This window comes from Nilaparvata lugens, chromosome 1, assembly GCF_014356525.2.
Source record: "Nilaparvata lugens isolate BPH chromosome 1, ASM1435652v1, whole genome shotgun sequence".
Taxonomy (NCBI): domain Eukaryota; kingdom Metazoa; phylum Arthropoda; class Insecta; order Hemiptera; family Delphacidae; genus Nilaparvata; species Nilaparvata lugens.
Window position 1 is genome coordinate 34,491,891 of NC_052504.1, and position 25,338 is coordinate 34,517,228.

Consider the following 25,338-nt stretch of genomic DNA (forward strand, 5'->3'; position numbering starts at 1 on the left):
TGACATGAAATTTGGAACTTAAGGTCCTTCCCCTATAAGGATCCGACACGAACAATTTCGATCAAATGCAATTCAAGATGGCGGCTAAAATGACAAGAATGTTGTCAAAAACAGGGTTCTTCGCGATTTTCTCGAAAACGGCTCCAACGATTTTGATCAAATTTATACCTAGAATAGTCATTGATAAGCTCTATCAACACTGCCACAAGTCCCATATCTGTAAAAATTTCAGGAGCTCCGCCCCATCAATGCAAAGTGTGATTTTAGATTCCCAATTATCAGGCTTCAGATACAATTTAAACAAAAAAAAATCAAAAGAGTGGAAAGATTTGAAAGAGTGGAAAAGATTGAGCATAAAAATCAAATACAAAGAGCAGGAGCACACGAAGGAACTAGAAAAGCCAGGCGAGAGTTTAGGGTGGGAGACAAAGTACAGGCACGAATTTATTCGAATCCACGACTGAAGTGGAGCTTTGGAGAAATAATTGCAAGAGAAAGTGAACTTTTATATAAAGTGAAAATGGAGGATGGTTGAATATGGAGAAGACATATTGACCAACTCCTCAAGTGTGCAATTTGAGTGGGGAGAAATGTCACATGGTTACACTTTATGGTTGCTATGGGCAACCAACTTAATGATTATTCTCCATTTTCACTTTATATAAAAGTTCACTTTCTCTTGCAATTATTTCTCCAAAGCTCCACTTCAGTCGTGGATTCTAATGAATTCGTGCCTGTACTTTGTCTCCCACCCAAAACTCTCGCCTGGCTCTTCTAGTTCCTTCATGTGCTCCTGCTCTTGTATTAGACAGTGGCCTCAGCAGTCCTAGGCGTGTCCTAATATCTCTCCCGTACATTAAGCTGTAGGCGTTCGAAGTAACATTAAGTTGATTCAGTAACATTTTCACCTAAAATTGGAAATAAGCTCGAAATTCGAGAAAATGTGATTATTCAATTGCAAACTGTTGGCAACTGATGATTCTATTAAATCATTCAATATTTTAAGAGATAGCAGACTTCGTGTGTCTCCAGCGTTATTGTCCTGTCACCAGCTGGCAGAACTTTGAATTGTAGACTTGAGATGCGCGTGAACACTAGCGTCAGGTGATCAATTTTCATAACGGCAAGGAAAGTTATGTGAGTGCGCCACACCAGATCTTTGTTTACTGTAATAATGGCGTTCGAAGGAGACTCCTTTTCCTATTGTATTAACCTTAAAGCGCAAAATTTCCAAAAACCTTGTATATACGTCGAGGCACAATTTAAAAAGAAATATACCTGTCAAATTTCATGGTAATTTATTGCTGCGTTTCGCCGTAATTGCGGAACATATACTAAACATAAAGAGAAATGCAAAACCGTCGACTTGAATCTTAGACCTCACTTCGCTCGGTCAATAAATCGAAATTTTAAGAAACCACAAATATCCTGGATAAAACGGGGAATCAATTGTCATGTAGATTTGAATCTAAATGTCTAGGATCCACTACACAGTCTACTAAATTCATCATTTTTTCTCCACAGGAGAAACGTTTAAAGCTAGCATCAAATGATATCACATTATTTACATATGTAAATTATATATTTATATATGTATGTCACGTTGATTGAAGGAGGGATCTTTTGATGTGGTAGGGATGGCAACTCTTATAGTGTAGGAACTGTTGAGTGTGGGTGGATTTGGTGAAAGTATTGGTGGATAAGGTATTAGAGTTGGAAAGGATTACATTGACATCTAGGAAGTTGATGGAGGATTCAGAAACATTCCAGGTGAAGGAGACAGAGTAGTTGGAGTTGAGTTGATTGAGGAAGTGGGAGAGGGTATCATGTCCATGAGGCCATATGAGGAATAAGTCGTCAATGAAACGGAGCCATATCAGGGGGGAAATGGTTTGTTTGGAAAGGAAATCCTGTTCAAGGAGGCCCATGAATAGGTTTGCATAGGATGGTGCCCATGGCTGTACCCTGGGTTTGAAGATAATATTTATCTTCAAACCTGAAGGCATTGCTTGTGAGCAATGCTAGTAAACCTTGCCAAACTGATGCTCACAAGCAATGCCTTCAGGTTTGAAGATAAATATTATATTCAAACCCAGGGTACAGCAAATATATATTAAATTTTCAATAAAAACTAAATTTCATTCTACAATTCCTTTCTCCAATTTTAGTCTAATTCTTTTTCGATTTCTAATTTTAAATCTCCTCTCTTCTATCAATTCATAATAGCCCAGTCAATAAAGGTTTCTTCGATCCGAAAATTAAATAAAAGCTGAATCTCTCACCATCGATAGAACCCTCCCAGAAACCCTCCCTCCCCTGCATTTTTCAACTTTGAGGGGGGCTAGGGGGGAAAGCTCCAAGGGGATTTCTTGGGACTTTTGAGAGAATGACCCTCTGGGAGGGTTCCATTGATGGTGAGAGATTCAGCTTTTATTTAATTTTCGGATCGAAAAAACCTTTATTGACTGGGCTAGAATCATCTTTCAATTCATCCAATATGGTAGGCTACTTTGTACTTGGTTCATGATTCTTCACGAATTTTCCATCTCCAATGGACTGTACATTTAGTTTTAAAAAAATTGAATGTTCAATTTTTTATCCTACTTGTTCAACTTGTGATTACGAGAGTAGAATGTAAAACACTTTCATGATTTTTCTACTTCGTATAAATGCTTACTCTTCCTTAATTTGTATGTTTGCATGGCTTTCATCTTCAGAATATACTGAATTTTCATATTGGACTGTTTAGATATGTAGATTCAACTAGTAAGAATGGAAGATGAGCTACTTTTACAGAGAGAATCATAGAAAGTTTCAACTCAACAAGCCCACTGTATAAGTTTTATGCCTCAGCCGTCATATATATCTTGTCTTAACTGTTGGTATATTATCAACTTGGCTTGGAGAATATTAACTGTGAAAAACAGCAAACACTGCACGCTATGATTTTTCAGGAAATTGCCACTGTTAACACTATTGTAATCTATAATTTATCTCTGTTTTTGACTTACATGATGACATACAACTTATGATGAATTGTAACATAGATTGATGATCATACACACATATATATGCTTTATCATACATGGGCCTTACATGCTTTATCGCATATATAAGCCATTTATCATATTATGTAATAGTATGAATATCTTATCGGTTGCAAACAATATCTTTGTCTGTCATAGAATGCATGATTAAGCACATAACAACGAAATGATGAGTTAATTATCACATTTCAATCAAAATATAGACATCAATAATGATGACTGTATTGTAATAGTGGCATTATAATAATTAATTCACGTAGAAAATATTGATTTCCTGCAATGACAGCTGAATTGCTGTAATCAACTAGGTTGAATCTCGAAAATTATAATATTTAGAATTTAGAGAATTGAAAAGTGAAAATTTAGTTTCAGCGCATGTCAAGAAATAGACGAAATTGACTGTTTCGAGCGCCATAGTGTAAGATGCAACTTAGAAAGCAGTAGGCCTACTAGGTAAATTACTGTTTACTATGATGAAGAGAGTAAGCCGTGCCGTGCCACGTCGGCTGCTTCCCCTTCCACAGCGTCAAATCGAATCGCAAATACATAACAATACACATCAATGGATTTGCAATGAAATTGACGACATTAATGATTTGGCTCATTTTTCTTTAAAATCATTTGCTTCAAAGTTAATCGGAGAAAACAAAAATATCAAATTGAAAAACCCCTAAATTTTATCATAAATATTATTTTATCAAGGAAACTGTTTGTTTTATTGAGATAATGAATACGACTAATATTGTAGTCGATAATGTAACGAATCGAATGACATATGATAGATCTTTTCCCGATTAATAGTTACAGAGATAATTGATTTCCTGTTTACTGTTTACTTTGGAGAAGAGAGTCAGCCGCGCTGTACCGCGTCGGCTATTTCCCCTTCCACGGCGTCAAATCAAATCGCAAATAAGTAACAATATACATTAGTGGATTTGCAATGTAAGTGGCTACATTAATTATAAGGCACATTCTTCTTTCAAATCACTTGCTTCGGAGCTAATCGGAGATTACAAAAAAAAATAAAATCGCAACCCTCTTAAATTTTTACATTTATATTATTTTATCAAGAAAACTGTTAGCTTTATTGAAAAAATGAATAGTACTAATATTGTAGTCCATTATATAAAGAATCGAATGACATATGATAGAACTCTTCCCGATCAATGGTTACAGAGATATTTGATTTTCCGTGATTACCTGCATTTTTCATGTTTTAGTGGGCTGGGGGGGAAAGCTCCAGGGGGATTTCTTGGGACTTTTGGGGGAATGATCCTCTGGGAGGGTTCTATCGATGGTGAGAAATTCAGCTTTTATTTAATTTTCGGATCAAAATTGCTTTTTTGGACCTTCATTGATTGGGCTATAAGCTACACCTTTCCTTATTCATAACCCACTCAAATCTTAAATCTCCCGTTTGTAACCGCCCCCTAAATACCCCCTGAATCTGTACCCTTTTTTCTCCATCCGTCCGTACCGCGTAATCTGTGGTCTCTACTGCTACAATTGACTCTCCGTGCTCTGTGGTCGTGACCGTTGGACTTAAAACTGTACCACTCTCTGCTCGGTTGAGAAAGGGAACTCAGTTCCCGAAAATTTCCGTTTATAATGTAAGTTTTTAAGTGTTTTCAATCTATTTATGTCTTATGTCCTACGCTACGCTACTGGTGGAACATGTTAGGGTGAGTCATTGCACCCTAACTCGGCAGTGTCTTGAGCTATGGAGCTCTATGACTGCTCAGACTAATAACAGTGCTGAAGTTGGGGGTTCCTGATATATAAGACCTTCAGTAGAGCTTGGCAATTTTATCTTTATTTATTTATTATTCTCTGATTTTTCTTTTTCTAATATTCATTAATATTTGATATTCTAATTCTAGTTCAATTTCCATTTAATTTTCAAAATTTTTAAAGTAAAAATATATATATATATGTATGTATGATTTTTTTGCCAAGTCTACTTTTTTGGGAGAAGTGGTAATGGAGAAGGGTTCTCTCCTAGGGAATTTAGTACTGTGAACAGTGGCTGACTGACAATCAGCTGCTGGCACCTTTACAGCCCAACTGCTAACTGTCAATCAGGCCACCATTGTTGAAATGGGAGTGGCTTGTGGGTTTGAGGTGGTCGTGGTATTTCGTACATCTGCCTTATTGATGTACGCCACGAGATAGAAGCTGTATCATGAAGCTTTCGAGATGTGAGCTGAATGAAGTTGAGTAATTGAGGGGTACTGGCATATTCATAGAGTAACCTATTATTCACTGTGTAGTGAAAGTTGCAGATGGTTCTGATGAGTCTGTTTTGAAGGCCAAATAGACGTTTTCTATTGGTCTTCGATAGATAAGGGAACCAGACTGGGGCGGCATAGGTCAGGTATGCCCTGATGATGGCTGTGAATATGAGCAGCCGAAATTTCAGGGGGAGTGAAGGGGTGACAAGGAGGGGGAATAGTTGTACAAACAGCACACGACAGTGTTGAATTTTTACTTTAATGTGTTGTTTGAAAGTGAGTGTTCTGTCCAGAGTTACACCTAGGTACTTGACGGTATGGGACCATGGTAGGGCGTGGCCATGGATTTTGAGAGTGGGAGGAAGTTTAAGTTTTCGGGAGAAGGTGACAGCCACACATTTAGTTGGATTAATCTCTACCTTCCAGGATGAACACCAGGATGTAAGCAGGTTTAACTGCTCTTGAACATTCCTGGCCGCCCTATTCAGATTCATGCTGCTCGAGTGGAATGTAGTGTCATCAGCAAATAGACTTGTTTGAACTGAAGGTAGAGATGGAATGTCATTGATGAAGAAGGAGTAGAGGATAGGTCCAAGCACAGATCCTTGGGGGACACCTGCTGTTGCTGGGGTGAGAGCTGAAGAGTTTACTGAAGATGGGGTGCGGGTGTGAGCTTCAAAATACCTATTAGTAAGGTATGACTTGAAGAGTCTTATTGTTGAAGGTGGAAAGACAGATGAAAGTTAATAGAGTAGTCCATCCAGCCACACAGTGTCGAAGGCTGCTTTGAAGTCTATAAAGACTGCAGCCACGTGCTCTTTCTTGTTAAAAGAATCTGATAACTGAGAGCAGAATTTCATTAGTTGCAGTGTTGTTGAACAACCTGCACGAAATCCAAACTGCTCTGGCCTTATCACACTATCTAATGTATCTCTTATATGTTTCTCCAGAAACATTTTCTCAAATAGCTTTGAGGAAAAGCAGGGTATGGAGATTGGCCTGTAGCTGGATGGTAGGGTGGAGCGTTTACCTGGCTTTAGGAGCAGGAATAGTTTGCTCTTTTTCCATTCTGAGGGGAAGTGTTGGGTGTTCAGAATGGAATTGAAAATTACAAGCAGGTGTTGGGCTAGCTCTGGAGGCGCATTTAAGATGGCCTTCCCAGAAATACCATCAAGACCTGGGGCCTTTTTTGGATTGGTATTTTTAAGTGCATTTGTTATATCTCCCATTGTAAAAGGTGAGAGATTATTTGGGGTGGGGTCTTGCACTGTTACTAAAACACTGTCAACTATTTTTCTAAAATGGGTGTCGAGCTCTTGACTATGAGGGAGGGTGGATTTGAGAAGTGAAGTTCTAGATGGGAGGCGAACTCATCCACTTTCTCTTGGTCTGAGAAGCCATTTGGGCCCTCAAGTGGAGAGTTTGGAGGTTTTTTCCTGAGAAGTTTTCGGGTAGCTTGCCAGGCTGAGTTGGGTGGCAAAGAGGTGAGATACTCTTCCCAGGATTGGAGGCGATGTAGTTTAAGTAGTTGAGTAGTTGAGAGTAGTTAAAAAAAATAATAAAAATAAAAAAAATAGTTGAGAGCATTTGTTTGATGCTCTATTAAATGCATATTTGTCAGCAGGAGCTCGTGTTATCTGCCAACGTTTGCGAGTGCTGCGGCGCTCTCTGATAGCCACTTGAATTTCAGTGGGAAGTAGTGAGCGTCGTTGGGGTGGGGCTAAGGAAGTGTTATCAGCTAGTGCTGTTTTTATAACTTCCGTAATATTTGCTGTATGAGCTTCCAAGTCGACAGTGTTCGAATGTGTGCTTGGAAGGATGGGAATAGAGTTTGACACACTTTCATGATACTTCCTCCACTTCACTGTAAGGCGATGTGGAGGTGGTCTTGCAATGTAGTCGGGATTCACAAGAGTGAACAACACTGGCAGGTGATCTGAAGACAGGTCCTCGACCACCTCAACCAGGGAGGTTTTTGTGAGTCCCACTGACAATGCATAATGCAAAATGTCAGGTTGAGCAGCTTGATTGCACATACTTGTATGTGTGGGAGATGATGGGACATGGAAATGTATGTCTGTGTCAGATTTTTCTATGAATTCGAGGAGAGATTTTCTTGCTATGTTTGTAACCCTGCAGCCAATAGCTGTGTGTTTGGCATTCCAATCACCAGCAACAAACATACAGGGGGAGGAGGTAAAAAGTTGAGATAGGAGGTCAGAGTTGAACTCTCTATTACGAGGAGGATTATATATGGAAACAAAAGTAACTGGTGTATTCTGTAAAGAGATAGTTACCTCTTGTGTCCTCTATTTTAATTTATATATATTTATATACTATTTCTATCAATTCATAATCTACACCTTTCCTTATCCATAACCCACTCAAATTTGAAATATCCCGCTTGTAACCCATAATAGCCCACCAACTAATCCCATAATGCTCCTTCAATCAGTGCGCCTCCGTTTGTCTGTGCTCTATGGTCTACATAACCTTAGACCAGTTATGGAATAGACACGGCTCATTATATATTCATACTGAAAGTCGATGAAGCCAACATCTACTGCCAAATCCACCCATCTTGACGTCACGCATCGTATAGAAATTATAGAAAACTTTTTTGAGTTTGTTGTGTAAGTGTTTGTGGTGTTTAACTTACATTGTTGTTATTCAATGCATTGTTGTTATATAGCTTGGTTGTGACGTCAAGATGGGTGGATTTGGCAGTAGATGTTGGCTTCAGAGACTAGACTTCCCAGCGTGTCTATTCTATAACTGGTCTAAGTACGACCGTTGGAATGTTCAAATCTGCACCACTTCACTTCCTGTTTGATTGACAAAGGGGGCCCAGCTCCCGAAAATTTTCGTTTAAATGTAAGTTTTTAAGTGTTTTTAATCTATCCGTGTCGTGTGTATCCTGTTCAAATTTATATTATATAGATATACGGATAGATTGAAAACACTTACATCAAAACTTACATTTTTTAATCTATCCGTGTCATGTGTATCCTGTTTCAATTTATATTATAAAACTTCAAAGTGTTTTCCGTTATGTGCTATATATATACTCAGACAAGCTGATTCTCACAGAGACAAGTAGAGTCCCACTGGAACAAGTAGAGAAGAAGAGTAAATAAGTGAGTAAGAGTAAGTAACAAGTAAGCGTCTCATTCGAACAAGTAGTGTCACTAGAACAAGTAGAGGGATAGAGTCCCATTCGAACAAGTGTAGTGTTTTATAATAAAAGCAGATGACATCCAATTTACTAGAACAAATAGAATGCCTTCATCTTCATGTGTAGGCAACACACCACACCAACTTGTTCCTGTGAGACTCTAATTGTCTCTGTGACACTCCACTTGTTCGAATGGGATTCTATCTTTCTTCTTGTTCCAGTGACACTACTTGTTCGAATGAGACGCTTACTTGTTACTTACTTACTCTTACTTACTCTTCTTCTCTACTTGTTCCAGTGAGACTCTACTTGTCTCTGTGAGACTCAGCTTGTCTGTGTGGGAACTTGTTCCTGTGAGACTGCCATTTATAGAAGTACATGTTCCTATGAAACTTGTCTCTGTGATACGGACCCAAACTGAGATACTTTATGAAAATGAAAAATGCTAATTTGATAAATTATTTGTATATTAGGGCCAAATAATATATTGTAAATATGAAGGCTTAGTATCTTAGGCAATAATAGAATGAATAGATGATGAAAAATCATTACGTTCTAGATCTTTGATTTCTAGAATGTCAGTTTTTAAACGAAGTTTCATTATTTCTCTCCAAATTTCCTGTCTATGTTCGGGGTTGTCAATGCCCATTCTGAGAAGAGTGTTGTCATTGATTCTCACAAGCACACGTCCCGTGATCTCATGCTGCAACCAAACAAAAATAACAAGAATAATATTAAAAATATAACAAGAATTGTTGCTCCAACAATGCATCTTGAAAATTATGCTTATCGTAGGTTTATCACCCCCCTACATTAAAGTTGCTATAACAATGAAACTAAACCTTGGGATTGTGAAATAACACATCATTTCAAAGAGAATTTAATTATCTACAAACCTACGAAAGGCAGTCTACTAACGTTGCCAAAAAGTATCTTAGGTTATAAATGAATGGGAAAATCTTAGAAATTGCATTCAATTAAATCACAACAAATTATTTATGATTTATCACACTTGTTTATGTATTTGAACAAGACATGCAGTCAATTTATTAAGTAAATAATTAAAAACTTTTACTTACTGACTGAAGTACTTTCGACCGTCTAGCGATAATTTTCAACAGTGCAGACCGGAAATGTTTTGACGGTTAGGAAGATTTGTGGTGTTTATTATGTGATCAAAAAGTTTGTTGGATTTGAAATTCAGCTGTTCATTTAGTATGTTGTTACTGTCTAGGATGGTGGCTTTATAAATTTCAAACTGTTCTGCTGTATTTAATTCATGTCCATTTATTTTTATAAAAAAAGAATAATAATAAAAATAAATGGACATGAATTAAATACAGCAGAACAGTTTAAAATTTATAAAGCCACCATCCTAGACAGTAACAACATACTAAATGAACAGCTGAATTTTAAATCCAACAAACTTTTTGATCACATAATAAACACCACAAATCTTCCTAATCGTCAAAACATTTCCGGTCTGCACTGTTGAAAATTATCGCTAGACGGTCGAAAGTACTTCAGTCAGTAATTAAAACTTTTTAATTATTTACTTAATAAATTGACTGCATGTCTTGTTCAAATACATAAAAAAAGTGTGTTAATACAAAGCAGCTCGGAATGGAGCAAGAAACCATCACCTATGATTTATCATTGCATCAATGATCACAACAAATTTTTACTTAAATTTTACCTACCTACTACCATATGTAAGGAAAGTATTGCTTTCCAAAAATAATTAAGGCACCCCATTTTCAAGTTTTCTATACGTTCCAAGGTCCATGAGTCAAGAGCCATGATTTTTGGGTCTGTGTATACAGAGTGCGACAGCGAAACTTCCTTTTTTGAAAGTAAATAAAACACTTTGTATGGATCAGAAAATTTTTTATTATTTTTTGTAATGTATACACATATATAAAGTTATGTTTCAATTAGTTTTGAATATCACATCAGGTAGGTGAGGTCCCCTATTCTCTATGCATTTAGTAAACCGAATTCTGGCGTTTGTCATGACTCCTGCCAGCATTGCAGGCATTATGTTGGCAATTTCTCCCCTGATATTGGTTTTAAAATCTTGTAGAGGCCTTTAACGGTTTACATGAACAAGGGATTTCAAAAAAAACCATAGAAGAAAATCACAAGGGTTCAAATCGGGAGATCGGGTTGGCCACTCCAAATCGATCCTAATTGAGATGAAGCGTCCTGGTAAGTGTGCCCTCAATTGAAGTCAGGTTCAGAAAGTTCCTGTAGAATTGCCATCTTGAAAGGATGGAAATTAAGATCATCATGAAGAATTTGTCTCACAGAACGATCGGAAAGTCCAAGAGCAGTTCAAGTCCAGTTCAGTTTGGACAGCCGAACAGATAAGACGCAACTCTGTGCTGCTCTATGTTATCTTTCGATTCTCAATCCGGCGTGTATTTATTGGCAAAATTGTTTACAGTTAAAACGAGTTCCATTTTCATTTTATAAATATGCCGGCGTTCTGTGGCATTTGTAATCAAAAAATTTTAGAAAAAGTTTCATCAGTGAAATGTAGTGGTGTATGTGATCGAAATTTTCATGTTAAGTGTATAATATACATTTTTTTTTCAACCTTATTTTTTTTGTTTGCTTACGTGATTCTAAAATTTTGCCATATTTATTTTTATTTATAATAATAAAATAATATTTGATATAATAATATTGAACTGATGCTCACGCCCAGCGGACAGGATTTTCCTTGCTGGGTTGTTGCCTTAATGAATAGATTTTGATTTAAATATATTTAATTTATATTTTTTGTTTTGATTGTAAGCTATGCTTTATTTTTATTTCTATGAATTTCTTGAATAATTTATTGTAAATTGTATTGATGGCAAATAAAAAGAATTGAATTGAATTGAATTGAAGTGTATCAGCAGTGATGCAAGATGTACAAGATCGGGAAAGGACTGGAAATGCAAAGAGTGTCAAAGTCAATCTTCCGACCTCGCGAACTTGAATTCCGATGCATCCAATAGTGAGTATATATCAAAAGACTTTAAGGTGAAAATGTTTGACAAATTTAAGGAAGAGGTATTCAGTGAATTAAAATCATTCAAAGAGGAGCTATCTGAAATTAAAAAGTCTAATGAGTTCATTTCTGATGGTATTGACTCTACAAACGTTTCAATAAAGGGTATAGAAAACGAATTGGGTGAAATTAAAAACAAAATAAGGAGCTACGTGAAAGAAATCTTCGACTTGAGGAAACTGTGAATGAACTACAAGAAAAAGTGAGATCCCTCGAACAGTACTCGCGACGAAATAATGTGGAAATTAGTGGTATTCCCATCACACCTAATGAGGACATTCAATGTGTGGTGAAAGACGTGGGAGCTGCACTAGGAGTCGACGTCAGCAGCAGCTGCATCACTGCAGCCCACAGGATTCCATCGTTCAAAAGAGAGAGGGTACCGTCCATTGTAGTCCAATTCTCAAACAAATTCGAGAGAGATGTGTGGATCAACAAATTCAGGGAGCAGGGAGGAAAATTTACGGCTAAGAAGGTTAATCCCTTATTCTCAGAAAGCAGTGTTCATCAACGAAAATCTATCACCGGACAATAAGCAATTTCTTTCACAGTTGAAAGGAAGATGTCAGGAAATTGGTTTTCAATATGCATGGTGTAGGGATGGTAAGTTTTTTGTAAGAAAGGCAAGCGGAGAAAAATGTAGGCTTATCAGAGTTGGTAGATTAAATAAATTGAATAAATTAAAAAATCAGTGATTCCGTTAACTCCAAATAGTAATCTTGCATTTAATGATTAGGTAATGTAAATTAATTAAAGAAAAAAGAATCAGGTAATTTAAATATTATAATTATATGTCCATATGACTTAAGAATTCATGAGTTTGGATGAACCTTTTTTCAATTCTACCGAAAATAACAATATTTAATTTGCTTGCCTTTATGCAAATATTAGAAGCATTAGAAATAACTTCGATAGCTTTTTGTTAGAATTTTCACAAATGAAAAATAAGTGCACTTTATTATATTTAGCGAAATATGGATAGGTGCAGACGAACTGAGTTTCTATAATATACCAGGATACAATAAATTTGCTTCATGTAATGAGAATTACAGATCTGGAGGAGTGTTGTGTTTTGTTTCAGATGAAATAACAGCACAACAAAGTATAGTTAATAGTATGAGAACTGCCGATTCTTTATTGTTAAGTGTAAGATTGAACAACTCATATTTTAAAATTTGCTGTTTGTACAGGCTACAGTAGTTCAGTGAGAATGAATTCATAGAGGAATTATCGGATTATACTCAGATCTTGAATACGAATACAATTCTGATGGGTGATATGACCATAAATAATATATTAAATAGGAACTCACAAGCTTCCACCAACAAGAAAAACAGAATTTACCAGTACCTGCATAGATCATATTTTTATTAAGGATTGACAGATATGAAACAGCAATATTTGATGTTAATCTCACCGATCATTGTATGTTAGGTCTTGTTTATAGGAAGCTTAATAGAAAACAAAATGACTCCGAAAAAGTAATAAAAAATGTCTATATAGATTACGAACTAGTCAATAATAAAATTAAAGATGTAATATATGAAGACTTTGCAAGAATTAGTGACGTCAATCTTTGTTATCAAAAGCTAGAAGATATATTAAATAATGCAATTGAATCCAGATCAAAAACTAGAATTGTAAATAAAGACTAGCTAAAGCGCAATTAATTAGTCCGTGGATAACTCTCAAGCTATTGAATAAATTAGAAAAGACAAAACAACTTTATACTATTGCAAAGCGAAGACCCTATGATAATTCTTTTCAAACGTATTTTAATTCATTCTGTCACATACTGAAGGCTGATATCATTACTGAGAAGAATAATTACTATTCAAAATCGCTTATAGGAAGCCAGGCTGATTCAACCAAACAGTGGAAGATAATAAATGGTCTAACTGGAGTTAAAAAGAATAAAGGTATTGAACAAGTTGAGCTCTCTGATGGTACAATTATTTCAAAGTCACAGGACGTAGCTAGAGAAATAAATCAGTTTCTAATTGCAGTTGATAGAAATGATACTGTACCTGCTTCACGCTTATCAGTGCAAGATAACAGCCCAGTTGAAAATAACAGTCATTCGTTTTATCTGTTTCCTACCACTGTTCCTGAAGTTGTTAATGTAATCAAAAGTTTGAAGTCTAAAACGTCATCCGGTTGCGATAATTTTAAAACTAAATTAATAAAAAATATTTCGAATTCTATTGCACCATTTATTGTTCATTTAATAAACCTAAGTTTTGAAAAAGGTATTTTCCCTAAGAATCTCAAATCAAGTGTTATTGTACCAATCTTCAAAAAGCAAAACTCAATAAAAATAGATAATACAAGGCCGATTAGTTTGCTTTCAGTTTTTTCAAAAATAATAGAAAAAATTATGAAAGTAAGATTGACTAATTTTTTTGCAAAGAATGAATTTTATAAGTGACAAACAGTTTGGATTTCAAAAGGGCAAATCAACCGAAGATGCGTTGATAAAAGTAACAAACTATATTTATAATAATATTAATGATAAATTGAAAACTACTGGATTATTTGTGGATTATAGAAAAGCTTTTGACCTAGTGGATCATAAGCTTTTATTGATAAAAATGGAAAGTATAGGAATAAGAGGAGTAGCGCTAAATTGGTTTCATAGTTTTTTAATGGGTAGGAAGCAACAGGTGCGCATTGGTGACCATCTTAGTGAACCGGAAATGGTAAAAATGGGGGTACCCCAGGGGTCAATACTTTCGGCAACCTTGTTTTTGATATTTATCAATGATTTATTAGGCCAGAATTTCAATGGTAATGTTTCTGCATTTGCCGATGACATAGCAATTTTTTATACTGGTCAAAATCCTCAGGATATTTACAATAAGGTAGTTCAGGACCTTGGGCTGCTGAGTGGTTGGTGTTTTAAAAATAATATGGAAATAAATGTTGGAAAAACAAAGTATAAGTTACGGAAGCCTCAGCTGACGTCTTCCACTATCTCTATGGAGACAGCTAAGATTATGATGTTGATTAAATAAACAATCATTCTTTGTCTGAGTTTGAATGAGACGTTTTATTCCTATCTACTTGACTGGTGCCGAAACCAAAATATTATCTAGTATTTTTAGTTGAAGTTAATAGGAATTTTCGGATAGATTTTGAAAATGCCAAGGAGGAAAAAGGAAATTGCATCAAATATTGAAATTACCGGGAAAGAACCACCACTTATGGACGTGAAATGTCTCATGAATTTGATCGGATCAATTCAGGAGTTCCAAGGAGAGGTAAAAGAACTTAGTCTATTCTTAGAGAGAATGGATGCCATCCATTCTCAAATTATTGACAGCAATTTTGATGAATTAACAACTACAAACCTGCATTCGTTTTTCTTGTCTAGAATAAGTACATCAATTATGGTTGATTTGGGAGTATCGTTCAGTTCATCTTGGGAGGATGTTAAAAAAGCCCTTAAAGAACGTTATGCAGGTGCAAGGAAATCAGTCTCTGCAATGGCAATGAGAGTGTTGGAATTGAATCGTGATTTGGGAGAGTCAATTGGTAGTTTTGCCAATCGGTTATCGCAATTGGTTAAAGAATTGAAATCGAAAGTTTTAGATTCGTGTAATACTAAAGAGGAAGGGGTATGGAGAAATAAAATCTATGAAGAGTTATCAATGGAAGTTTTGTTAAGAGCAGCTTCGGAGCGAGTATGTACGAGTGTGAAAATTGCAAAACCTCAGTCTTTAGAAGAGACTATTCAAATTGTCAAAGATGAGGAGTCTTATTGGAAAGAAGCTAGTCATAGACACTTAAATTGGAGAGTGGTTGAGAATAAGAGAAGATATTCACTTAATAGTAGAACCTCCCCTGTTTATGGTAACAGATCGAACCAGAAATGGAGAACTGATGTAAAGGGATTGGTTACTAATGGGAAAGGAAATAGAAAGGAAAGAGAAGGGAAATTAGCACGAAACGAGTGTTGGGAGTGTAGGGAAGAAGGGCATTTTGCCAGAGAATGTCCTTACATTTATAGAAAGGAAGTTACCCCAAAAAAGAATTTTGGAAGAAGAGAAGTCAATGCTTTGAGGAGGAAGGAAAATCGCAAAAAAAAATTTGGAAGGTAGTTCTGATGGAGAGAGTTTAACTCACTCCTCAGATAGTGAAAATAGCTGTTACCGTTATGAAAGTCAATATCGAGAGAAAAATGAAAAAGACTGGCCTGAATTGAAGGAAAATAAATCAACCAAATTATCGGCAAAGAAAGGTAGGAATAAAGATTGAGGATTTCGGATGAGGAATATAGGTAGCAAGGAACAAAAAGTGGATTGCAAAAAAGGAGAGCTACCTATATTTTATGTGAAGAGTTGGGATGTTTATTGCTTGTATGATACAGGATCGGACAGTACAATAATTTCGGAAGAAGCATTAATAAAAATTGATCATAGTTTGAAAATAGAAGGGTGTTCTTGTGAAATGTTAACTTTGACAGGAAGAAAAGCTTTAAAAGGGGAAGTAGATTTAAATCTGTTTGGATTGATTGGTTTTAAAAAAATTATGAGAGTTCATGTATCAACAGAAATAATGAACAACAAGTATGATGTGATAATTGGTTGTGATATGATGAGAGATCTTGGAGCTGCTCCTATCAATATAAATGGTCAATGGATAATCAAGTTGGGGGATAGAAATTATAAATCGAAAAATTCAATTGCTAAAGAAAAACATTTACTAATGGGTTCCATTGTGAGAGGAAATTGTAATGAACAATTTATAGACAAGGAACAAGAAAAATTAGCATTCTATATGCTGGAAAAGTATAAGGACACTTTATATAATGAAGGAGAGAGTCTGACAACAACAGGGAGAGTTCAGCACTCAATTCAATTAAAGTCATCAAAACCAATATTTATAAAAGCCAGAAGGTATCCACATGCAATGAAAAAAATCATTAGAGAACACATTAAGGATATGCTAGAACAGGGCATTATAAAAAAGTCTATCTCTCCATTTTGTAATCCATTATGGGTTGTACCAAAAAAGTCTTCCCCTGGAGAACCGCCAAAACATAGGGTGGTTGTAGATTTCAGAGTTTTAAATGATCAAACAGAGTTGGAGAGATATCCCCTTCCAAGGCTAGAGGATATGATTGACAGAATGCACGGAGCTAAAGTTTTCAGCACTCTGGATCTAAAGTCGGGATACCATCAAATAAGAATGAATCCAAGGGACATGGAGAAGACAGCATTTAGCTTTGAGAGAGGACATTATGAATTTACAAGGATGCCTTTTGGGTTGAAAAACGCAGTACCAACGTTTCAAAGGCTGATGGATGAGTTTTTAGAAGACATAAATGAAGAAGCAATACAAATCTACATGGATGATATCATTGTGTTCAGCAAGAATCTCGAAGATCATAAAGCACATCTCACACAGTTATTTGAAAGAATAAGGAAGTTTGGCCTTAAGCTGTCAAAGGAAAAAACTAACTTGTGTCAATCTGAAGTGAAATTCATGGGTCATGTGATTTCGGAAAGTGGAGTTCGTCCTGACAGCCAGAAAATTAGTGCAATAAAAGACATTCCAATTCCAAAGAATTTGAAAGAGATAAAAACATTTTTAGGCATGGTCTGCTATTATAGAAAACTAGCCGTCAGGCTCGCTTCGCTCGCCATATCCGTCTAGCCAGGGGGGCTCCGCCCCCTGGACCCCCGACTGGATCGTCCAAGAATGAGATCAGCAGGCTCGCTTCGCTCGCCTGCATTTTTCATTTGAGCATTTTTATCATATGTTAGGACAATCCAGTCGGGGGTTCAGACTAAAACGTCTGGCTAAACGGATATGGCGAGCGAAGCGAGCCTGACGGCTAGTAATATAATATTCCCATGATTGAAGTAGCAGTCCCCAATCAATTTTTCCGCGATAAATGCTTTTAAATCTTCAACTTGGTGCCAACCTAACAAAGTTAACTCAACTTAATGCCAACCTGACAAAATTATTAATTTAGTTGCCAGTTAACAACTGTTTCGAAGAGGTACTCTATCTAGATTATAGTTCTATAGTAACATATGATATGGAAATTTCAATTATAATTAAGAGATTGGGAGAAGAAGAATATACATGCTAAAAGACGAACTTGAAACCCTTAAAAACAACCCTTAGAGTTGGAATATTGCCAAAAGATTTCTTAGTGCGCCTCTAAAGGGCCAACTGAACATACCTACCAAATTTGAACGTTTTTGGTCTGGTAGATTTTTAGTTATGCGAGTGAGTGAGTGAGTGAGTGAGTGAGTGAGTGAGTGCCATTTCGCTTTTATATATATATAGATTCATTCACAAATTTGCACAGATGACTGAACCATTAACAAACTTATTAAAAAGAGGTGTGAAGTTCCACCATATCATCAGATGTTATCCAAGCAGTTGAAAAGTGTAAAGAAGCAATTTGTTCAACGCCTATACTTCAGTTTCCAGATCTTCAACAACCCTTTACATTAACAACAGATGCTAGTGGGGAAGCAATAGGAGGTGTACTATCCCAAAATGAGAAACCGGTTGCTTTTGCAAGCAGGAAACTTACTCCGGCCGAGAGGCGTTATAGTACAATTGAAAGGGAATTTCTTGCTATTGTATGGTGTGTTGAGAATTTTAGACCATACCTTTACGGAAATGAATTTGTGCTAAGAACAGATCACATGCCACTTTTATGGATGAATAAGCTGAAAGAAACATCCGCCAGGATAACCAAGTGGAAAGAAAAATTGGCTGTTTACTCATTCAAAATTCAACACATTAAAGGAGTAGATAATGTAGTTGCTGATTGTTTATCTCGGAATATAAATCCTCTACAAGTGAAGCAAATTAATTTGGAAGTGATGGAAAATTGCATTATAAATGATAAACGTAATCAAATAATTCTTGAAAGACAAAACTTTGGAGGTATAACAAAAACTACCCATCGTTATGGCCCAATTCATACTTATACAATTACAATTGGCCCTCAGGCGACAGATGATGAACTGAAACATACAATAAAGCAGTTGATGGTAAGGGGGAAAGTTTATTTTATATTTTCCAAGGAAAAAGATTTTATTGATAAAATTAAGAGCTTTCATAAAGATGAATGCTGGGACTCAAAAATACACTTGATAATTTGTGATAGACAAGTTAAAACAGTTGAAGATAGAAGAGAACAACAAAAGGTTGTAGAACAATATCACATTGGAAGAACCAACCATAGAGGGGAAAAGGAAACGTTGCAACACCTGAAACGGCAGTATTATTGGCTGAATATGGCCAAAACAATAAGAAATGTGCTGGGAAAGTGTGCAGCATGCAATATAGCAAAATATGACAGAAAGCCTTACAAGACGCCTCAGATGGTCACACCTACTCCCGCAAGACCAGCAGAAATAATTCAAGTTGACATTTTCTATTACAATAAACTGAAGTATCTTACTACAATCGATTGTTTTACAAGGCTTGCTTCTGCATGGATTTTAAAGAATAAAACAGCCAAGTGCATGGAACAAAATTTACTAGCATTTTTTGGGCTCTTCAATACCCCCAACATGTTGTTAATGGATAAAGGAAAAGAATTCGACAACAATCGGATCAAAAAACTTTTAGAGGAACTTGGTATCGACAGCCACTTCACTACAGTAGGACATCCGCAATCTCATGGAATGATGGAACGTTTACATAGCACGCTAACTGAACATTTGCACTTATTAGAAGTTGATAGAAACATCTGTGGGGAAGAAGCAATGGCAAGAGCTATTCTGGCATATAATAGTAGCATACATTCTTCAACAAATTTTTCACCATTTGAGTTAGTTGAGCATCCAGAGGAACATAGAGAAGTGGAGAGAAAAATCATGAACGAGAAAGTTCGGAGGACAAAAAAGTATAATTTGGAGGTGGCTGAAGACATGAATAAAATAAAAGTAGGTGACATAATCTTCAAGAAAAATCATCACAAGAGAACGAAATCGGATCATAGATTTGTTGGACCATATGAAGTGATTGATCTACTACATAGGAACCGAGTGGAGGTAAAAAAGCAACGCAACAATGGACGAGGTAGACATGAAATTGTGCATTTGAGTGAGATTAGAAGATCGAAAAGGAACTATAATGAAGATGAGTAAGGAAAGATTTCCAAAATGTTTTTATTATGTTTTCCATGTTTTGTTTTTATGAGTTCTATTTACATCTCTATAATAGAGATAGTAAAGACTGGAGGGGGGTAGTTACGGAAGCCTCAGCTGACGTCTTCCACTATCTCTATGGAGACAGCTAAGATTATGATGTTGATTAAATAAACAATCATTCTTTGTCTGAGTTTGAATGAGACGTTTTATTCCTATCTACTTAACTTATATAAATTTTAGTACCAGACCATTAGATTTCGACTGTAACTTAATTTATGATAACAAAGAAATAGAGAAAGTTCAGCAATTCAGGTATCTTGGGTTAATCTTTGACGAGAAAATGAGATGGAATTACCAAATTAATAAATTGCATAATAAGATGACAATGTCAACCAGGAAATTTTATTATTTGCGAAACTTCTGTGATGAAAAAGTGTTAAGAATGCTATACTATGCATTGGTACACTCGAATTTGCAATATTGCATAACATGCTGGGGTGGAACCTTTAAAACGTTGATGAAACCAATTAGAACTACTCAAAATCACTTTATAAGAATAGTTCTGAAGAAACCAAGGCGTGAAAGCTCTTTTCCACTTTATAAAACAATTAATGTCTTGCCGGTTCAGTATCTTTTTGTATTCAGGGTTCTGCGATTATTCTATGAAAAAAGTGGAAATACGAGTACAGATAACTTGATTTATAATACTAGACGAGCAGTTTCAAATTTTTTTAGATCTCAAAAAGTTAGTACAATGATTTTCAAAAATTCTTTTAGTTACTTGGGTACACAATATTTTAATAGTTTGCCAATGGATATCAGGAAATGTAATAATAAGAATAAATTTTTAAAGAAAATTAAAGCATGACTATGGATGCAAACGGATGTTGATGTTCTAAGAATTAACCCGGTTTGAAGTTTTTTGCATTACTGTTTATTTAGAGTTGATTATGTTGATGAGAAATTCATGAATCCAGTTGTTCTTCAGTTTGGGTATTGTTTTTGTTTGCTGCTTTGTTTTTTTATTAATTGTATGTTTGTATATCATTGTACTGTACAGAGATCTACTCATGTATGTTGTCTTGTTATATTTGATTTTTTTGCTTCTTGCTGGTTATCTTGGCTTGTTAGGAATGGTGATTAAAGTTTACAGGATGCTACAGACGTCGTGCGCTAAAATGTCTGTAAAGTGATGAGCTGAACTCCAAAAAAAAATAATCTATGTCTTAACAATTTAGTAATTACAATTAAATACATTACTAACAATGACCACACAACTTGTCAAAGTGGTCATATAATTTCCAAACTTAAAATGAATGTCAAGTGAATTTTATAATGGAAATAAAATTATTTATTTATTTTTATGTTTGCACGCAGGACGCTGTGGTGATCGCATCATTGAAACTCTCACTGCCTCAATATTCTCAGGTGACCTAATGGGCCGAGAAACTTTAGTTCTTCTTGTCGCACTTTTAGTTTGTCTAAACGTAATGACCCACGTAACAATTGATTTCCGGTCCGGGACAGTAGCCAAAAGGACTGAATTAAAGCGATTTCGAAATGCGCGCTGGGTTATGATCACAGAACATCCGCTCGAAGAATACGTCTCAACGGTAAATTCACGCTTCTCATTATTCCAATGCATGATGGTGACTGAACATATTGGGAAGAAAACGTTATAGTCTGACCTCTCTAACGAGACCAATTTCGCTCTACTACGGCATCAGCTGACTGGATGACGTTCACTTTAAAAAAGGAAGTTTTGCTGCCGCACCCGGTATGTGTGTTGGTATGTATGTGTGTGTGTGTGTGTGTGTGTGTGTGTGTGTGTGTGTGTGTGTGTGTGTGTGTGTGGTGTGTGTGTGTGGTGTGTGTGTGTGTGTGTGTGTGTGTGTGTGTGTGTGTGTGTGTGTGTGTGTGTGTGTGTGTGTGTGTGTGTGTGTGTGTGTGTGTGTGTGTATCTGTGAACATGTTAACTCGGATTGACTTAAAATTTTTATTCTAAGGTCCCTACACCATGATAATTCGACAACAATAATTTTAATAAAATTCAATACAAAATGTCGGAAAAATAACGAGAAATGAGGAAAAAACCATGTTTTTCACTGTTTACTCGAAAACGGCTCTGACGATTTTATCTCACATTCATACCCTAGATAGCTATTTATAAGCCCTATAAACTGACATGAGTCTTATTCCTGGGAAAATTGTAGGAATTCCGCAATATTTTCGAGAAAAATGGATTTTGATAAATTTCTATCACGATTTTCAAAAAATGGTTTACAGAATTGTTTTTGAATTTATAACATAGTCATTTATAAATAAGCTCTATAACTGCCTAGTATTATCTGGAAAAAAGAAACGGAAAGTGTTGAGTCAACCTTTTAGAGGCTTACATAAAGACATATAGACACTAAATTTATATGTACTGGATTTTCAAAAATTACTTACATGTAAGAATTTATCACCATGTAATGGATAATAGTCACTACAGTGTCTTCGAAGCCATTTTTGAACTTCTGCGACTGTCCATAAGAAAACTGGCTTAGGCCTCTCTGCTCTCGTCTGTGAAATCCATAATAAAATTTTGGAATTCATATTGAATATTTCTTGATTAAATGAGCTCTCCAATTTGAAACGAAATGTTCAAAAATAAAATGTTACTTGAATCTTTAAAAGGGAATTTGAAACTGCACAAATAAGAATTTCTTCGTTATGTGTTACTTTCAAATATCCTCATTGAGTAAAAGATGCTTTGTAGCTATCTGTAACAGAATATGACAAAATTTAATTTACCTACTTTACCGCGTGAACTAAGATCTGTGGCTAATGATTTCCTATTTAAGTGATAGATTTCAGGCTTCTTTTTATAAGGGTTCTCTTTCACATTTTTTGAAGGTTCAGACAGGTGTACCCCAGGGTTCCACACTTGGACCTATACTCTTCATTATTTATACTAATGACTTGCCAGCTGCAATAAGTAATGGAGATATTAAGGCTTTTATGTTTGCTGATGATCTGGCAGTCCAGATTAAGTGTGAAAAGATATTTACAAATTTGAATGTATTGGGGCAGATTAATACTATTGAGGACTGGACAGCTGCTAACTTTCTTTGCCTCAATAAAGATAAGACCCAGTTGTTAGATTTTGACTTCGGTTGTAAGACAGATATTAGTTATGTCAAATTTCTTGGCATCACATTGCAAAGTAATAAGAAATGGGAAAATCATATTTTTTCATTGGGTAAGAAAATATCTAGAGGCATTTTTATGTTATGTAGATTAAGAAATATTGTTAGCAATGATGTGTTGGTAGCTGTATATTATGCTTAAATTCAGTCACACCTGTTTTATGGTATTTTGGCATAGGGGAGGGATGCCAATATGAAGAAACTTTTTGTTGTACAAAAAAGGGCCATAAGGATCATTTGTAAAGTAGATAGTAGAGCACATTGTCGACCTCTGTTTAAAAAACTTAATATTATGACTGTTTATACTTTGTATGTGTTTGAATGTCTGATGTATACCAGAAAAAATCTTTCCATCTTACCCATAAATAATAAATATTCACAATCATTTTACAAGACAAGCAGAAGCACTTAGATTATCACAGTGCAATTACCATTTAACTTTAAAAAGTTTTGTTGAATTTGGAAAGAGGTTATTTAATAAACTGCCTGCTAATATTAAAGAATGTGATATTAATAGATTTAAGTTTTCCGTTAAAAAGATTCTAATTGACTGCTGTCCATATGGTTATATATGATGATTTGTGGTGATGTCTGTGTATTTTCTTAACTGTGATATAACTGTTTTAAAAATGTTTATTATATTATATAGAATTTGCTTATCTTTGTCTTTTTTTGTATATATTACGATGTGACTGTGATGACTATTAATGCTTATTGTTATATTTTAGAATTTTTTATTTAATTGTTGACTTTGTCTTGCATTTTTGTTAAAGTGTTCTGACAATAAATGGATCTCGAATCTTGAATCTATGGGTCTCATTATAAATTGAGTAGGCATTGGGGTGGCCAAACAATTTCATAAGAATTGAAATTGATTATATCATATTCACATTTATTTTTTATTTTAAAACTCCACTCTCTACAACTCTACACTATCAATAATTCAACTTTTTTAATACGGTATTTAGAAAATAATTTTGAACTTATATTCACTTTATAAATGCTTAATATAATAAAAACCAACAACAGTCTACTACAAAACACTTTTGAGCATAATATAGCTATAATCTAATATGAGCCTATTATTAATGCATTTTATTATAATATAATCATTGGTAGTTTTTATTCCATGTTATTTTCATGATGCATAAATAGTAGCCTAAAATACTCGTTATTTGTGTTAGTAATGTATTATAATCATTTGGTAGGCCTATTCGTGTTAATGCTGTACAAAACGTGTTTTATATTATACATTCATAATTTATTATAATAAATGTATTTATGATTCAGAAAAAAGTATTAAGCTGCCTTCACATCAAAGTTATTAACAAAATGTTAATAACTTTATATCCTTATAGTTTTTATTAGATTGATAATAACTTATCATACACTTGATGATCATATGTGTTTGTCAAGTTCCGTTCTAACAGAATCTATAAGGATTACGTTATTAACATTTTATTGTAAACGCGGCCTTAGTCTAGGTGATTAAGCTAAAAATGTTAATTTATGAAGAGATTTGTTTTTACCTTTGGTTTATTACCAGAAAATGTTTCCTCGACCATTCCTGAGCCAATTCGATGTCACTATGAATTGTAATCAATATTTAAAAACAGATGAAAAACTATAAAAAATTTCTAAATGTTTTCATTTGGAAAATATTTTATATTAATTTTTTATTCTTATTAGAATTAGAGGAGTATAGTTTGAGGTTATAGCACAGTGGATATAGTTCCAATGTTCCAATATTCCAAAGGAATGTTATTTGGAAATTGGAATCTGTATAGTATAGATCATCGCGACCTAATAATAAAAATCTAATATTAGGAAGTAGCAACCGGGAACGACCACCGTAATCACAGAATACTTAGCAGCGGTAACATTTTTATTCTGAAAGAAAAAAATTTCAAATTTGGAAGGATAGAATAGCAGGTTAGCTTTATAAAGAATGTTTACAAACTCTCTACCAATACTCGAGGGCATTGTTCCTGGGTAAGAAACATCTAAATTGTCCAAAAGTCTTTAGTTACTCACACAGAGGCAATTTTGCTTTTTTCACATATTTTTATTTTTTCTAAATAATGGTTGAACATATTAAGTTGAAACTTTGCACAATCATTTATAACAACTATAGTGAGGTCCACGTTATAATGGCTGTGGTGCAAGATAGAAGAATAGCGATGCCGATTCTCTGCATTAATTAATTATATTTCTACACTGTCAAAAACATAATTGGCATGTTGTGGAACTAGAAAAGGATAGTACCACCGGCTTTGTCAATGATAGACAAGGATAGCAAAACCAAAGTTGATCAAATACTGTCATTATAAAGTGGACCTCACTATGAACAAAACTACAAAAAAATATGATAATTTTTCAAATTCATAACCCAAAATGACGGCCATTTAAAATGTTGTTGTTCAAATAACTTGAAAACCGTTTGTTTTACAAAAAAGTTACATGAATAACTTTTTTTAGTAAATTTAATCACCTATCAATTGATAACTAGT

General features: G+C 35.0%; 1 protein-coding gene across 1 annotated transcript; it reads right to left on the bottom strand.

Moving 5' to 3' along the window:
* Positions 1 to 8,902: 8,902 nt before the first annotated feature.
* LOC120349868 (protein aveugle) lies at positions 8,903 to 24,623 on the bottom strand. The gene is made up of 3 exons (XM_039421107.1): positions 24,358 to 24,623; positions 22,089 to 22,202; positions 8,903 to 9,156 (listed from the first exon to the last, which is right to left on the bottom strand). The coding sequence occupies exons 1-3, from the start codon at positions 24,391 to 24,393 to the stop codon at positions 8,965 to 8,967; spliced, it is 342 nt and encodes a 113-aa protein (XP_039277041.1). The 5' UTR covers positions 24,394 to 24,623; the 3' UTR covers positions 8,903 to 8,964.
* Between the last annotated feature and the right edge of the window lie 715 nt (positions 24,624 to 25,338).

Coding starts and splice junctions, on each gene's coding strand:
- LOC120349868 (XM_039421107.1), bottom strand. CDS start 24,393: ATGGTCGAGGAAACATTTTCTGGTAATAAACCAAAG. Junction 22,203..24,357: donor TTTCTGGTAATAAACCAAAG/GTAAAAACAAAT, acceptor TGGATTTCACAG/ACGAGAGCAGAGAGGCCTAA. Junction 9,157..22,088: donor ATGGTGATAAATTCTTACAT/GTAAGTAATTTT, acceptor GTTTGGTTGCAG/CATGAGATCACGGGACGTGT.